Consider the following 18,207-nt stretch of genomic DNA (forward strand, 5'->3'; position numbering starts at 1 on the left):
TTTTTTGCCGTCAAACACAGGAGGCAATGCCTGTGGTTTTTAAATTTGATAGATGTTTTTGCGATTTTTTGTTGATAATTGTTTGTTTTCAGATTGTGACAATGATGACTGCTTCACCCTTATTTTGACTACTTTACCAGTCATGTCTCTTTCGTTCACGCACCGTTGGTAATACCATGGAATTTGATGTGACTGTCATACAAGTTAGAGTTTTAGCGCTATAATTCTAGGTTCAAGCCACCATTTATATATTTGAAAATACCTGTACGTAGTCAGGACTATGATAGTTGCTCTCCATTTTTTTGTATGTGTTTGATCATTTGATTAGGAACTTTCCGTTTTGAATTTTTGTCATAGTTCGGTATTATTATTTTTTTTACTTTATACTATCAGGATACACACTATCGGTCTTGCGTTCATATTTGAGTTCAAAATCAAACTGATGAACCAGTGAAACGAAATTTTTAAATTTAAAATTATCATTTAAGTAACTAAAATATGCGAACAATCTTCTAGGTCTTTTTTGCTGAAACCACTGTAGTGTTATGTGTGTAAATGTATTATTGCCGTTTTATAAAATTGTGTTTTGTCGCGTAGATATCGTATGTAGTTATTATCAATGAGTTCAAGTTCAAGGCATATTGAGTGATTAAAACATAAATAATATCAACTGACTGGTTTTGATTTAAGGTAGTTGCCTTTTAGAAATATTTTGTGGACTAGCATTTAGTTTAAAAACGCGTTTATAAACAGTTGTCTCTTTGACACATTCCCCATTTCCATTCTCAATTTTATTAATACTTAATTAGTATTTAGGAATGGCAGCCTAAGTAAAACCATTTTGATCCAGAAGCGACACAGTAGCAATTGTATGTAATCGAATGATTTTATTATAGCATGAAATAAAAAGATATTTGTTATCGACATAACGTCCACTATATCACACTCTAAACGGTAGAAAAAAGAAAGCATATATACTTTAATTAGTTCTGCTTTATCTTTCAGTTTATATTATGCATAGACTACCTGAACATAAAAATAAGAATATGTGATATGATTGCAATGATAAATTTTACAACCAGAGACAAAACTACTCAGAGGCTAACAACTGTAGGTCACCGTATAGTTTTTAACAATGAGCTAAACTCATATCGCTATGTCATATATAAAAGACTCAAAAATGAAAACTGTTAAAAAGTTCAAACGAGATAAGGTTACGCCTGATATATGTAAACAACAGTAAACGAACAACTAAAAATATGTTGAATAGAAATAAACGGCAATCACTGAATTACAGACTCCTGACTTTGGAAAGAAACATATATAATGTGGCGGGGTTTAACCTGATTGCCGACACCAAACCGAACCCTTAATCCGGGACATTGGTGTAACAGCACAGCGCAGCATATGCACAAACTATAAAAATCAGTTGAAAAAGGCTTAACTCATCCGATCAATACAAATTTGAACCAGATGTTCCGCAAGGCGCAGCTTTATACGACCGCAGAGGTCAAACCCTGAACGGTTGGGGCTAGTATGGACACAACATTCAAACTGGATACAGCTCTGAATTTGGATTGTGATTAAACAGTTGACACAGCATAGGTTTCTGACACAGAATGAATGTGGTCTAATGAACTTAAAATGTTTTTTTTTGCTTTTGAGCAATTCAGTATGCTGCTGAATATTAATCCTTCGATATTTGAAGAAATTTTCATTTTCGTTTCTGAAATCTGAAATAAGAAAAATTGAACCCCACCAATGTTTTTGACCTTCCCCTTTCCCTTTTTCCAAAAATGATCTCAATTCACATTTCTTATGGAGTTTTCAACAATAACTACTCATTTAAAAACATCATTAAATATAAAATGTCATACAGTCATAATTTAAATTAGTTTAACTACTTTTCTTGACAAAGAAAGATAACTTCAATGCAACATTTATATTGGCAAATTTCGAATGAAGTTCATTAACCTAAAGTTTTTTGCAAATTTCCAATGGAATTTATTAATAATAAAGTTTTTGGCAAATTTCCAATATACATAATTTAAGAGCAGTTTAGGTGAGATATTAAAATGAGTTTCAACTACCAACCTTACACTGCTTTTAAATTATGCTTTGTACTTAAGTAACTGTCCATTAAGGAGGCTCGCGGGTATAAGATTTTCAGAAAAAAAATAAACATTAAATTTTCATTACAAATTTTATTTATTACCTTAAGTAGTTGTTACTTTATCATGTGGTACAAAAATCATTCCAAAAAATCAATTCGTGTTGGCCCCAGCGGACTTTTAAAATGTAGATATCACTTAAAAAGCTCCAAATTATCTCCCTTTGGTGCAAAAATTCCATTTTTTGGCATTAAAATTGAAATATCTTTTTTAATTCATCGGTGACCTATATTTTTTATTGTTGTTTTCGAATAAGCTGTACATAAACTAAATAATTATAAAATTTTAGCGATTTCTGTAATTTAGTTCTTTTTTTATTTCGATATTACCGCTATTTCTCCTATTAGTTCAACAGAAAAAAAGGACATTAACAAAAATGTATGCTTCTTTCGAAAGCAGATTGTGAGCGTAAATGAACGGTGACCCCATTTTTTTATTTCATTTTTCTATTAAGTATAAGATAAAGTTCATTTATAGAAAAATATAGAGAAATCCTATATTAAATTTAAAAAAATCATTTAGACCCGCGAGCCGCCTTAACCAGGAAACTCTTTTCCCCCTTTTTGCACCTTATTCCTAAACGGTTTGAGCCATTAATTCCAAAGACGATTCTTACCATCCCTTTGTGGTATTCCAATTTCCAAAATCTAAATATACTGAGCCAAAAAAGTTTAGCAACAAAAATGTGAAATTTTATTTTATTACAAAATCATAACAACATATAATTTTAATAATAAAAAATGGAATTATGATATGTCAGAAGCAACATGAATGTGAATCACTCACATTCATTAGGATTTTCTTTGTATGCAGCGCGGGAGGCTCAAAATGCGTAAATGAGTATAGTGTTTTTCAAAATCAATTTCCCAGCCATGCCCTAAGTGCCCCAATGAAGGATTGGCAGGCACATCAGCAGCTTCACTTAGTCAATGCACTACTTTTTTAGCCGGAAAAAAAACTTGTCACGTGTTGATTAAAGCGAAGGATGCGCTCCTCCCTTGACGATAGTGTTTTTGTCTACGAGATATCGACCTATCCTGTGCAGTTGTAATTTGTCAATATCTGTTTGTTAGTCTCTAAACTGTTGTCTTTTGCACATTAAATCGAGCCATGTGTCAGCAACCCTCATTCCGGCATCAACAATTTCAAGACCTTCCTGACTGTCATTTTCGGGGAGGCCTGGTTGACGCCCCATGCAATTTTTTCAAAGGTGTTTGTGTTTTTCTTACCAATGGTGTGTTTCTGAACGTTAGTGAAAAAGAAATTTTTAATATCGTTTTTTAAGTACAGGTACAGAAGGTAAAACATCATTTACACGTGCAAAGCTGAAATGGCGCGAAATCAATCAGCAGGAAAAAAGTTCGACTGTTTTAAATTACAGGTAAAACTAAGGATAATATCAATGATGTTTAAATATTTTTTTCCAAAAACAACAAAAAAAAATTTATAAAAAAAAAGTGTTGCTAAACTTTTTTGGCTCAGTATACATGGTTAGATGTATCATATCAAAGAACCCCAAGAATTCATTTTTTGATGAAATCAAATAAAGTTCAATTTTAGACCCTTTAGACCTCAATGTTAACCAAATTTGATAACCGGTCATAAATATTAAAAATCTAAATACATGGTTAGATTCAGCATATTGAAGAACCCCATATATTGATTTTTTGTTAAAATCAAACAAAGTTTAATTTTGGACCCCGATTTGGACCAACTTGAAAACTGGACCCATGATGAAAAAACTAAGCACATGTTTAGATTCAGCATATCAAAGAACACAAAGATTTAAATTTTTGTTAAAATCAAACTTAGTTTAATTTTGGACCCTTTGGACCTAAATGTAGACAAATTTGAAAACGGGACCAAAAATTAATTGATTTTGGACCCTTTTGGCCCCTAATTCGTTGGGACTAAAACTCCCGGAATCAATCCCAACCTTCCTTATATGGACATAATCCTTGTGTTTCAATTTCACAGATTTCATTTTACTTATACTAATGTTATGTTGCGAAAACCAACTAAAATGCTTATTTGGGCAATTTTTGGCCCCTAATTTCTAAACTATTGGGACCTCAACTCCCAAAATCAATCCCAACCTTGCTTTTGTTGTCATAGACCTTAGGTTAAAATTTCATAGTTTTCTATTGACTTAAACTAAAGTTATAGTGCGAAAACCATGAAAATGCTTATTTGGGCCCTTTTTAGCCCCTTTTTCCTAAACTGTTCGGACCAAAACTCTTAAAATCAATTCCAACCTTCCTTTTTGTGGTCATAAACTTCGTGTTCAAATTTCATAAATTTATATTGACTTAAACTAAAGTTAGAGTGCGAAAACTAAAAGTATTCAGACGACGCAGACGACGACGCCAACGTGATACCAATATACGACCCAAAATATTTCAATTTTTGCGGTCGTATAAAAACAAATAATAAAACCATAGACTCAGAATGGCAGGTTATTTAATTATCCCAACAACAAAAGACCCTAAGATTGAGAGTATTGAGCAATTACAACAAAAAAGTTCAAAAGCAATAGATACAGTACACATCCAATATCTAATGAATTTGGTGAAAATATGTCATACAGAGTTTGAGATAACATGCCTTGTACAGCACCAAAATACAGGAATCGACAGATTGTACAAATTTTTATTTAAAAAAAAAATATTCAAAGATATAATTAGATTTTTAAATTGGTAACCTTTTTAGAATAAGTCATTTCAATGACCGATTAGTCTTTCCATGCTCGGTAAACAACATTTTCAAATAATAAAGCATCCGCTTTAATCTCTCGTTTGAAATAAGTTTCTACAGGTACAGCCAAACTTACAAATCAAAGTGGTTTATGTATTGAAAATTGGGTACGGTTTTAAGTAATGTGTGGTAATGAAATCCCTGAAATACCAGTAAAAAATATATAGCATGTATTTAAAATACAATGTTCCAGAAGAAATAAAAGGAAACATTTATATATATAAACATGTTGCTAACAAATTACTGTGATTTTTTATTTGGAAAGACTGCAAACAAAATGTAATACACATCATAAAATGATAAACAACGATACTTTCTAGAAAATGTGATTGCTCAGGTGTGAAAAGAAGTGTTGACTACACACATGACACAAGGAATTATTTTTTTGAGCAAATGCAGTGCTGATTAGTGGCTAATTTTATACTTATACAGCATTATTGTTGCAATTGATTTGTCACAATGTAACCTATAAGACAACGGTTTCCGGTCATGGAACATACATATACGATGTTTACTATACGAAATATGCAAGATAGTTACATCCAAATGTAATACATTGTAATCAATTAATGTCTTAACTTCCGTTTCTACTTGCCAAAATACAAATAGAAAAAATAGAAGGCATAGGCAATTCATAACACAGCCGAACTAAATTAGCTTAGAAAAAAATGTTAGTAAAGGATTCTTTCCTTATTCTATATACACATACATTTGATTCATACTAGGGGACGACTGTATATATATGTTGTTACATCACATACATGAAATGGTATCAAATTAAAGGGAAATTTTACGATTTAAACTTTCTGTTTGCCTATTATAGAAAAAAATTACATTTTTTTATCATATTACACGACATTGTATTGCTGTAACAAGTTTATAATATCATTGTCCTTTTTCTGAAGAGCAAATCTAATAGGCGTCATGTTGAACTTGTCACTCACATTTACAGATGCACCATTTTGAAGCAGTAATTCAGTAACTTCTTTATGAACTGCTGATAAAGACTTAAAAAGAGGGGTCTGTCCTAATTTTTCTACCATATTTACAGAAGCCTTACTTTCAAGCAAAGATTTCGTAAGTTCCATATTTCCAGCCTGAGCAGTCAAATGAAGAGGTGTGAAACCATCATTTGCAGCTTGATTTACGTTTGCTCCTTCTTGTATTAAAATTTTAGCTATTTCTATGTAACTCTCTTTGCATGCTAAATACAGTGGCGTCCATCCATCTTTATCCGGTTCATTTACATGTGTACCGTGCTTTAAAAGTAGTTTAATGATATCTACCTTTCCGTCGCGACAAGCAATGTACAGAGGAGTTAAATTCTCTTTCTCCATTTTATTCATATCTGCTCCATGTTGTAACAGTATTGGTATCAAGTTTAAATGTCCGCGTTCACAACAAATATGAAGAGGTGTCCTACCATATTTTTCTGTTTCATCAACTGAAACATCATGCTGAAATAGTTCTTCAACAATCTGTTCATTTCCACTGAAGCAAGCTAGATGTAGAGGAGTGGTTGATTCTTTGTCTTTAGCACAAGTATTTGCTCCGTTTAACAGAAGGAGGGAAACTGCTTTCTGTAGACCTTTTGTACATGCCAGATGAAGTGGAGTCTTTTCGTATATGTTTGTGCAGTTGACATTTGCCTTGTAGTCTAACAAAATTTTGATGATATTGACATTATCCTCATTACACGCAACATGAAGCGGCGTATTCTTATTCTCGTTATGGAGAAAAACGTCTGCATTGTTATTTAATAACTTTTTAACAATTAGCACATGACCTTTTTTACAAGCCCAATGGAGTGGAGTAGATTTATGTGAATCACGTTGATTTATGTCAACACCATGAGAAAGTAACAGATCGGTTATTTCACTACTTCCTACTTCACAGCAACAATGTATTGGACGAGTTCCATCTTCATTATCTATTAATGTGCTAGCATTATATTTTAAAAGTAACTTAGCAATCTCTGTCTGTTTCCTCTCGCAAGCTACAAATATCGGAGTTCGACCCTTATTGTCAGCAAGGTTGACATCAGCACCATGTTGAATTAACAGTTCAACAATTTCAGTACTTCCTTTTAGTGATGCTAAGTATAAGGGAGTATGCCCAGCTTTATCCTTTATATTAACCTTTGCATTTCTATTCAACAACATTTCAGTTATCATTCTATTTCCATTTCTACAAACTATATGCAGTGCCGTCTTCAGATCTTGTTGTCTTTGTTTTATTGTAGCGTTTCTTGACAAAAGTATATCTACTGTATCTGTATGACCACCAGCGCATGCCAAATCTAAAGGTGTATTTTCATTTTTATCTGTTTTGTCAATAAATGATTTTTTCTCTAGTAATAACTGTGTTGTACGACTATGTCCCTTGAGACAAGCTAAATGCAACGGAATCTGACCAGACATATTGTCTTTGTTTACCAACGATTTGTCTAAATCTGAGAAGAATAAAACATAGTCGTCATAACCTTCTACGGATACGGCATGCACAACTGTTGAACCGTCAACAGAGTTCTTTAAGTCATTCCACTTTAACATGGTTTTCATATACGAAGTAAAGGCTTTTCTAAATTGAGGAAAGGCATTCTGCATATCCGTTATTACATCCCAGAACAACCCTTGTTTGATATCAATTAACATTCGATCAAAGTATGCTCTTTCTAATACAACTGGAATCATAATTGTCAGTTTTGGATGATGTCCATTCAAAGACAGAAACTGAACTCTATCCTTTAAAAACGGGGTTTTACCATATTTCAGTAAACTTCGTAGAATATGTTCACTCATGACATGCGCAATTATATTCAATAACGTTTCGTTCATAAAGGAATATCCATATTCCGTTTCAATGCAATAAGATCCAACTAATGCATTTAGACAAAAGTGTATTGATTGTTTTGATGGCGTTTGGGTAAAACCAATTTCATTTGCCAAACAATGGATCAGTTCATTAAAATTTCTATTCTGATTCCGATTATTGTAATCATCGATAAGGTTTTCTTTTTTTACATTATTGTTCAAAATCACTAATAGTGCAAGTGAAAAGTAATGCAAATCTTTGGTTTTATTGTATTTTTCAATCTCTGCGGCAACATAACTATATGGTGTTGAAAAATAGTCTACAACATTTTCTTTTATATCGAATGAATAATCTGTACACAGTGTAGGAAAGAAGCTAAATTTCATCACAATTTCATTGCCCAGTTTGTCTATTATATCTGCACTTAAATATGATTTTCCAATTGTCCGTCGATTGCTTTCGGTTAGCTTCAAGTCTTCTTCGAGAAGGCTGAAATGAACAAAAGCTGACTTCACTGTTACAATGTCAACTGAATTATAAATAAAAGACCTACAAGTTGCTAGTATTTTAAAATCCTTATTTCTATCCTTAAGCGTAGGAACCAAATTACCTTGCTTATTCCACCACATAGTATCATACTCGTGTACATTATACTTTCCAAATATATCATCAACTATAAATATCTGTTTCTTATCTTTAGATGCATATTTGACTATGTCATCTGGATTTGTAACAATCAATAGTTCAAAGTTTTCGGTTTCCTCCATATATAATGCTACGTGAAATGCCAGAGACGACTTTCCACAGCCATGTGGTCCTGTAACAAGTATACACTGATCTGTCTTCATGCTTTCCAATACTATTCTGGATGCCTCGGTTTCAACAAATCGATCCAGACGTTCTTTCCACTGCTTCTTTTCATATTTCTGTAGTTCTAAAAATAATTATGAAATTCATTAAAACAATTATACCAGTGTTTTTTTCAGAATTATCTTGACACAAAACGTTTTTAGCTATGTCACAGATGTTGGTGAAATTTGCATGTAACTTGATCTCGTAGTTTGATGACTAACAATCGAAAGTTTTCAATTTATCTCTTTCATCTTTTTTTTTAATTTTTAAATCTGATTTAAAGAAATCTGACATTATCTTAGTTAAAACTTTCATGATCCATACATTTAAAAAAAATATGATTTGTTGTTATGAGTGTCACTATATTCCTGGTACCTTTGATAACTAGTGTTACCAATTTGTAGTGCACATCTGTTTTGAAAAGAACAGTTTTTCAAAATTTGACACTTCATTGTGATTTTTACATAAGAATGATGCTCACCACAGTTCAAGTGGGTACCAGACTTTGTTTTTAAATGGTTTTCAAAAAATTTTAATCACATCAAATTGCTTTTCAACTAAAATGTACTTTAATTCAGTAGACAACTTTTCTTAATGTTTTAATAGGTCTCAACATTGAAAGTCCTCATAAGATTCCTAATCTAAATGCCAACCTATGAAGAAAAACTAGCAGACACATGTTATGCTTACAAATTGTATTCAAAATTGATAACGTTTAGCGTTATGTGAGTCATTGTCTTTAAATGCTTAAATTACCTGATTTACTAATTGACATGGACAAAAAAAAACTGAAAGTCCTAGATCACAACAATATTTGGTAAAATCAAAACTATGGTTTTCAATATGGGTCAATATCAAAAATGCGCCTCAAAGTTAAGAACTCAAATAAAATGTGCACAAGAAGCTACATAAACATGCAGCAATTTTGGACATGTTGTTATTTTTATCAAATGGCCGAGTATAACTATTTGTTTGATTCAGTGTAAATACTCAGGGGTTAAATTTTCACAAAATACCTAATTTTTAGAGAAGGTTTTGTGTAAAAATAGCGATGTTTCATATAGAGATACCTCATTACAGAGGGCTTTTAATGTTGGTATTTATGGTAACTGACGCAGCATACTAATGACTCTTTGTAATGTACTGTTTCCTTGTAAAATACTATGGAGTAATTAAATTTTCACAAGGTACTGAATTTCAAGGAAATGTTTGGTGTGAAACTGAGGATGTTTTTACCTTGGGAAACAGCACCACAAAGGGCTTTCTAGGTTGCATATTAAGTTACCGACTGCGCATAACTATTTTTTGGTACTGATTCATTGTAAATACTATGGAGTTCAATTTACCAGTTATTAAATATTCACAAAGTAGCAAATTTTTGTAGAGAAGGTTTTGTGGGAAAATAGAATTGTTTCATCTCGTGCAACTGCATTACAGACGACAACAGCTGCAAAGTGATTGTAGTATATCTATTCCGACCAACAATTTGAGATTAGCAAAATCTATTGTGTATAGTTTGATTTACCTTTGATGTTTTCTGGAATTGGATTATCTAGCCTATTCTTTAATTCTAAGTTTTCTCGCATAATAATTTCAAATTGTATATGTCCATTTATGCTGCCTAAAATTGGAAAGGTATTGTGAAACTTCACGAGAATACATAGTATTTATAAAGTGTGTGATACTGTATATAACCACTACAAAGTACTTTTTAAATCATCAAAATAAACGTCAGTGGTTTTGTCTGTGTAATTCATTTCCATTAAAACCTAAGTCCTTGCACAAACATTTATCATTTTGCTTTGATATGAAAACAGAGAACTTCTGTTCACTAAAATTGACATTGATTTCTAAACAAAATAAAAGCTATTATCTAGAGAGACTATTTATGACCATCTGCATTGAAAAGTCATGATCTAGTACACGAAAAAGAATAAAGACACTATTTAATTTTCTACAAAAGTAACATTGCCTATTCGAAATAAAGTTAACCGAATGCAGAAACTATCAAATTAAAAAAATCTTTTTTTTCCCAATTATTCTAAATTACTACAAAAGGCTGTCAGAGTGAAGCACACCGCATGCAGATGTCGAACCCTGAACAGTTAAACATGAGTTAGCACAGTATTTAAGCTTAAAACAGTTCTGAATTGTTATTGTGATTAAATATTTGATACAACGTAGGTTTGTGACACTATGTAGTCAAAATACTGGAAAATGTTACCTAAAATTCAATTGTTGATGAAATGTATACTTATATTATTTTCTGTTCAAAGGGAAATAACTCAAACTTATTTACATGAACCAGCTATGTCCATCTTATATTAGATATGCTTTAACTACTAGCAAAATAGTTCTCTAAAATGAAATATGATGTTTTCAAATTATAATCAAATATAATTAATAGTTCAAAATATCTTTTTTTTCATTTGTCACTAACAAATACTTATCTACACAATATTAAGTAACGAAATATATAGTCTAATAACAACATATATTGAAAAGATGCTTGGAACTCTGGACCCACAATAATAAAAACACACAAGAAACAGACAAAACAACAACAACATAACAACTGTAACTTCTACGTCAAAAACACACATGACTTAACAAAATAGTTATGAAGAAATTGTTGACAAATCTTGACCAGATAAACCTATTAATTTATGTTCAAAGTGCAATAACTCAATGAGTTAATAAGACATTAAAATATCTTTTGATTTCTAAAGCTGAAGTCATGCAAATTGAATGTGTCCACTAGATAGTCACAGGAAACAATATCTCTAAATTTAAAAAAAAACGTCAAGCGTTTTCATGTTGAAGATGAACGGACACTGCTTGGCAGCCGAACGCCCACCCGCCGGCAGTACATCTCCAAATCAATAACCAATATTTCCTTAATTTGATAGAAAATTGAATGATGAAATAATGATGTAAAAAGATAATTCTCCATAAGCATGCGGCACCGGATATGTTTTATCAAACTACAAAAACTTCAAACACATTGAGTGAAGAGATTTGTTTCTCCACAATTAAAAACAATTGTTCAGATTTCTATAATTTTAGAATTGTAGTAAAGCATATATTTTTCTTGTAAACTAACTTACCACTCAGAGATCTGTCCGGGAAGAGCACAATCATCATACAAACTGCAAATAAGACATATCAAAAAGCTAGTACTTGCAAATTATGTAATCAAAGTTCAGTGTTTTCCAGATGTATCTTATAAGACGACGTCTGCAAAATCACTGCCAAGTTTAAAGACGAATTTTGCCATCCTTTCAAAATTCACATTATTGATTTATGTATAGTATGTACTGTTTTTTGTATCTGATAGTATACGAGTTGGGTAGTTGAGAGTAAATCCAGACTATTCAAGAAATAATACAAACAGTTCAAATGACATTAAACACAGTTGAAGACCTAGCTTTCATTGTTTTGCAGTTAGTTTTTGATGTCTCAAAACGAAAACTAAATGGACGCAATTTTCATGAACCTTTCATCCAGATGGGTTTGCGAATGGAATTTCCAAGAGTGATATTAAAACCCCTGTAAAAAAATTTCCAATTCATACACAGGTTGTAGTTCACCACTGACAATTAAAAGAAGTTTACTTGAAGTCCATGTTTTATCTGCTTGATATAATTACAAATATGAGCACGGGAAACCATATATATTTTATTACAAAATTTGTATGTTGGATATCGTTAATAAGACGAACATGCTAGGGTTTTGACAAAAAGAACCAGCTTTAACTTGAATAATCGTTAACACAGTCGGCAAAATGTTTTCAGATAATTTTAAGACATGAAAATTGAAAAAGTTTAAAAATTATATCAAAACCTTTCGATCGCAATTTATTTAGAATTGTTCATTCACTTCATGAAGTTAAGCTGATGTCAAGAGTTTCAAATGGTGAAGTTGAAATCACCCCTTCGTACATTTTACGGACGTCATCACGAGTTGGTTGACCGTTATGAAATAACCGTTTTTCAAATGATATCGGATATGTTCCTAACACCATAACTTCAATCCCCTTCCCTTTCATAAATGTGACCTACCGAATTATACCCTTTACCGGATTTGATATCACATAAGCAACACGACGGGTGCAACATGTGGAGCAGGATCTGCTTTCCCTTCCAGAGCACCTGAGATCACCCCTAGTTTTTTGCGGGGTTCGTGATGTTTATTCTTTGGTTTTCTATGTTGTGTCATGTGTACTAATGTTTGTCTTTTTCATTTTTAGCCATGGCGTTGTCAGTTTGATTTAGATTTATGAGTTTGACTGTCCCTTTGGTATCTTTCGTCCCTCTTTTACCCCATATTAACTTAGTAATAAGTAAAACTTTTGAGGGCTAATTTTGCTCCCTGGATGAACCAAAAATGAAACACTGTATCGTACTTGTACTGGTTTTAATCAATTATCGAACGGAATAAGAGAAAGGCTTTTTGAAAAAAGCCTGTGTTTCTCACCGTGATATTGGTACATGTTCAACGATTACAAGTCTTCAATATTAAAGATTAGAATATAAAACATGAACAAAAATGTTAACTTGCTGTCCTTGTATACTAGCTAACCATATTTTCGTGTTTGGTTATTTCTATCTATTACAGATTTTAACAAAAATGCAAAACAGGAACATTTTCATTTAAGTGCACTTACTCATATGAGCGAAATGCCAATATTTGTCACCAAGACTTATTCCTTTGAGTCGTTTTGTGTGCGTTTTTTCTATTATATATGTTACAGTTTTCATCAAATGGGCAGCACGGATAATAAAAGATTACAGGAGCCCAGCACAAAAAAACTTCTATTATAAGACACTTGTAGATTTTGTCATGATGGTCATTGTATTTGTGATGAGTTTTAATTAATCTGCTACATTTCCGGCTAAATATTCAAAACTCGGTTAAAGTATCATTAAGGGCAAACACTGCTGAATGAATAAGGCATCCTCCGACGAGCTTGAGAAACCCCATTGTAGGTTCTCTATGATTTAAAGACCGTTATTGTGTCGGATCCACACTAAATTAGAGAGATGGGTTAGAAACTAGTGTAATGACTATTGTTACAAGAAGTATTTGGAACATGAAACACTATTTTACAAAGTCTAGATCAACTGAAGCGTCGAATTTCACATCAAAATTATCTTATTTTGAAACATGCAAAAAAAAAACATTTGCCATGTGAATTCTGATTTGGATGCAGACAGTTCCGCGCTGATTGTGAGTTTTGAGAAAATGTTATTCAGTATTTACATCTCGCGGGAGAAAGACTATCCTTATATCAACTAAATATATGCAAAAACAAGCAAAACAAAAATAACTGAAAGCAATTGTCAGAATTTGTGCGATATGTTTATGACGAATATAACTTTCGAACATTATGTTGAAACCATAGACAACAGTTAGTTACTATTCTTCTCTTAAAAATTAGAAACTTGTTGGAGTTGTGATTCCGATGGATTATGCACATACACTGTCGTTAAGTATTATCTCAGAATAAATATACAATTCAATACGATATATTTACCTAATGCGGACAAAATTACAGCCACAACTAACACAGTGAAGACAGTTTTAAATTCGTTTGACGAGTTGTGTGCTGAAAAAAAGTGAAGGTTATAATTCGCTTACGGTCTGTAACACGTCTACCTAGTAACTATGTCTGCAGTCATTTTTTCCTTTGATTTCAGTAAATCAATATGTTAAATTTGATTCCAGAATTGTTTAGAGTATTAACTTGTATCAGTAAATGTACCGCTTTTTCAGAGATTTCTGACATTCAATAATTTATATTCAACATGAAAATACACTACCTTTAAATAAAGTTAGTTTTGCTTTCACACTTTAAATGTGTTGTGTTCTTACTGAACATGCTACTGAATAGTATAAATTGACGCAGCAATTATATTAGACATAGATACCTATATTTTCTGTCTCTTTGCTATTTGGAATAAATGATGTAGTCGGTTTACTGTCTTTGTCACTGTTAAAATAGATGATCAAACATTTATATTAACAATTTCAAAATTGGCAGATGTTATTTAAGGGCTTGAATCTTGCCAAGAAATAATTATTTAAAACATGCCAGGCATATTTAGTAATGATGACTGCCCGATAAACACGTAATGTAGATGGGTTTTTTTTATTAAAGGTGAAGCGTCCTTTATAATTTCATTCCGAAAATATGGAAGAAATTTAAAGAAAAAAAGGGTTTAGCATAGCTATCAAGTGGTTTTGTTTGTTTGAACACTGGTTGAATTTGGGGTCATAAGGTTAATATCATTATATATATATAACATTGAATTGTTTTAAAACCAGATTCCATAATTAAACACTCTATACAATGTGATAGCAAAAGGAATATTGTTCAGATATCCAAGTCTAATTGTCGTTGAAGAAAGTGTTCTCTTGTGAAAACGATACTAGTATGCATCACAATTAACATAGTGTGACCAATTACCGATATGGGTTCATATTAAGATGGTACCTTCATAATTTTAAGGATTTAAAACTAGCCCAACACAAAAGCTCAAAAGTAAAATGCTTATATATTTTTTTCTACCTGCGATTGTCGACGCCTTCGTCTTACCAAAAATAACACGGAGAGGATTGAAGGGACGATATAAGATTCCTGATTGTTTGAGATATTTAGCTTAAAATATAACAACTATTTACATGTGTATGTTTGGTCAATATATAGTCGCATAACATGTATTTCTCTCCCCATTCCTCTTTTTTAAGGAGATATTTTGACTGATCAGTTTTTCTTTATAAACGTTATATTCTATAATTTTCATTTTTTGTACCGAATCCTTTATTTTCAGTTAAAACATCCTAAATGAGGTATATCTGGGTTTTTGTCGATGTACATGTATATAGGAATAAATTATGTACAGTAGTTGTAATTTGTCGTCTCTAATATCAAAATACTTAATTACTTTAATTGGACATTGGCGAGTACAAATGAAAGTCCACATTTAGATAAAAATACATTTGGCGTAATATATGAAATACAATTTGGTACAATGTGCTTTAAACATCCGATCCGCCTTCTCTCGATTTGAATCTTTGAACAATATACCTTACGTTTTAGAAACAAATTCTATAAAACCTGACTCGACAGCAAAACGGAATGCACTTTTGAGTCGAAATTTAAAACTATTGATATAGAAGTCGTATCTTGTAAAGAAATAATTTGTGTCCTAGAACGAAGTTAATGTTGTTTCCAAACGTACATGTCGAGCACAGAGCAATAAAAAGTACACTTCACAAGCTGATGAAAACATTTGAAACAACAATATCGTATGAAAGTAATATGAACGATGTAATTGCCGGTGTTAGAATACAAATACAGTACTGACATGGAAACCAAATAGAAACCGATGAACGAAGTGAAAGAGGAACAACTGATGAACCTATATAGTATATTTATTGAAAATGCATACACAACAACATAAAATAAACATGCTTACCGTTTAGGACGTACAGGTGAAACAAAAGATGCAGTTAAACCACGACCAAGAGTCGTGAAATGTAAGAATTTCGCAGAATGTGAAATTATATGAAAGGTTTCAAAACGTTTGAAAGTTTCCACTTAGGATTTACATCAAATCACATGGACATTTGCAACTAGGTAGGGTTCTATTGTATGTAAAGAGGTGTTGTAAAATGATTCAATAATAGTGTAAATTTTTAATAACTGACGATTGCATTTAAAAAAAAAAACACATATTCAGCAGAATTACGAACTAACGATTGTATTTTTAAAAAAAACACATATTCAGCAGAATTACAAACTAACGATTGTATTTTAAAAAAAAAACACATCTTCAGCAGAATTACAGGAGACTAGCTATGTAAAAAGTTACTAAATTGAGTAAGACATTCAAAATAAGAGATTCATTATGTATGGATGACACAAGATGTTCTAAAAGAAGATGTTTTGGAGCGTGTTACTGATAAATTTGTTAAAGAAATAATATCATTTTTTAGTATTCTCCTAAATGTCAGTTTTACAAATACATACATGTCTAAGAAAGCCAAATATGCAGCTAAATCTTAGTACGCCTATAAATAAATATAAGAAGATGTGGTATGAGTGCTTATGACACAACTCTCCACCGAAGTCACAAATTGTAAAAGTAAACCATTAAAGGTCAAAGTACTGTCTTCAACACAGAGCATTGGTCTCACACCGAACAGCAAGCTATGAAGGGCCCCAAATATGAATATTACAAAACCATTTAAAACGGAAAACCAATGGTATCATCTATATAAAAAACGAGAAACGTATGAACAATATCAACAAACGACAAGTACAGAACATCAGATTCCTTTAAGGAGGCTCGAGGGTATAAAAATTTCAGAAAAAAATAAAACATTTGTTTTTCATTACAAATTTTATTTATTTCCTTTTGTAGTTGTTACTTTATCATATGGTACAAAAATCATTCAAAACAATCAATTCGTGTTGGCCCCAGATGACTTTCAAAATGTATACATCATTGAAAAAGTTCCAAATTATCTCCCTTTGGTGGAAAAATGCCATTTTTTGGCTCTAAAATTGAAATATCTTTTTCAACTCATCGGTGACCTATCTTTTTTAATATAATTTCCATATAAGCTGTACTTAAACTAAATTATTGAAAAATTTTAGCGATTTCTGTAATAAACTTCTTTTATTTCTTTCGATATTACCTTTATTTCTCCTATTACTTCAACAGAAAAAAACGCCTTTACACAAATGTATGCTTCTTTCGAAGGCAGATTGTGAGCGCAAATGAACGGTGACCCTACTTTTTTATTGTATTTTTCTGTTAACTATAAGATTAAGTTAATTTATAGAAAAATATAGAGAAATCCTATATAAATGATTTAGACCCGCGAACCCCCTTAAAACAGATGCAAACAAATGCAGCGGGTTTAAAAACTATAATAAGTACCAACATTCACCCTTATCTGAAACAATAGTGTATCAAAAGGATCAAACTATAAATCGAAACTCTTAAATATGTTATATGTGCAACTGTATTATGAAGAGTTTGGATAATATTATTTTAAATTTATCAAACTTAAAGGTATAAATATGGGTCAATATACGCAATTAATTTCCCATATATGCGGTAATGGTGACGCTTTTTTCTCTGTAGCTCAGTCCAAACGTATAAAATTGTTATTTGTTCGTAGTTAAATTAACATTATAATATCAGAAATTGTTCACACTTTTAGATAGAACTCGTAATTGTTGAATGTGTATATCATGTTTCATGTAAAAAGACATAGATGTGGTTTGTTTGACAATGAGACACCTCTCCATATGACTGTTAAAAATATCAATTAATATCATGCTTGTAGATTGTTAAGTTGTTTCGGTTAATATAATGCTCTAAGCTTGCATCAAAGCTAATAAATATCCTGCTATATTACCATTATATATCGCACAATAGGATGCTCACTACAACCATGATAATATCTAATATAACATTATTTGTACTGTATTTGAAACTTATCACATATATTGCTTTCGGAATAATGAATATACTATATAAGTTTAGACTTGTTTGTTAAATAAATAATTCTTTCTCATCCATACCATTTTCGATATGGC

The 18,207-nt window shown here is 31.6% G+C and overlaps 1 protein-coding gene across 1 annotated transcript in view; it reads right to left on the reverse strand.

Moving 5' to 3' along the window:
* Window positions 1-4,814: 4,814 nt before the first annotated feature.
* Window positions 4,815-18,207, reverse strand: part of LOC143085123 (uncharacterized) — a 33,656-nt gene continuing 20,263 nt past the window's right edge. Inside the window, exons 6-10 of the mRNA XM_076261305.1 lie at window positions 14,522-14,583; window positions 14,128-14,199; window positions 11,699-11,740; window positions 10,117-10,212; window positions 4,815-8,673 (exon numbers count right to left, since the gene is read on the reverse strand). Of these exons, the coding sequence (XP_076117420.1) occupies window positions 5,774-8,673; window positions 10,117-10,212; window positions 11,699-11,740; window positions 14,128-14,199; window positions 14,522-14,583 (3,172 nt within the window). The 3' untranslated portion in view covers window positions 4,815-5,773. The remainder of the gene's footprint in view (window positions 8,674-10,116; window positions 10,213-11,698; window positions 11,741-14,127; window positions 14,200-14,521; window positions 14,584-18,207) is intronic.

The sequence above is a fragment of the Mytilus galloprovincialis genome, chromosome 8 (genome assembly GCF_965363235.1).
Source record: "Mytilus galloprovincialis chromosome 8, xbMytGall1.hap1.1, whole genome shotgun sequence".
NCBI lineage: Eukaryota > Metazoa > Mollusca > Bivalvia > Mytilida > Mytilidae > Mytilus > Mytilus galloprovincialis.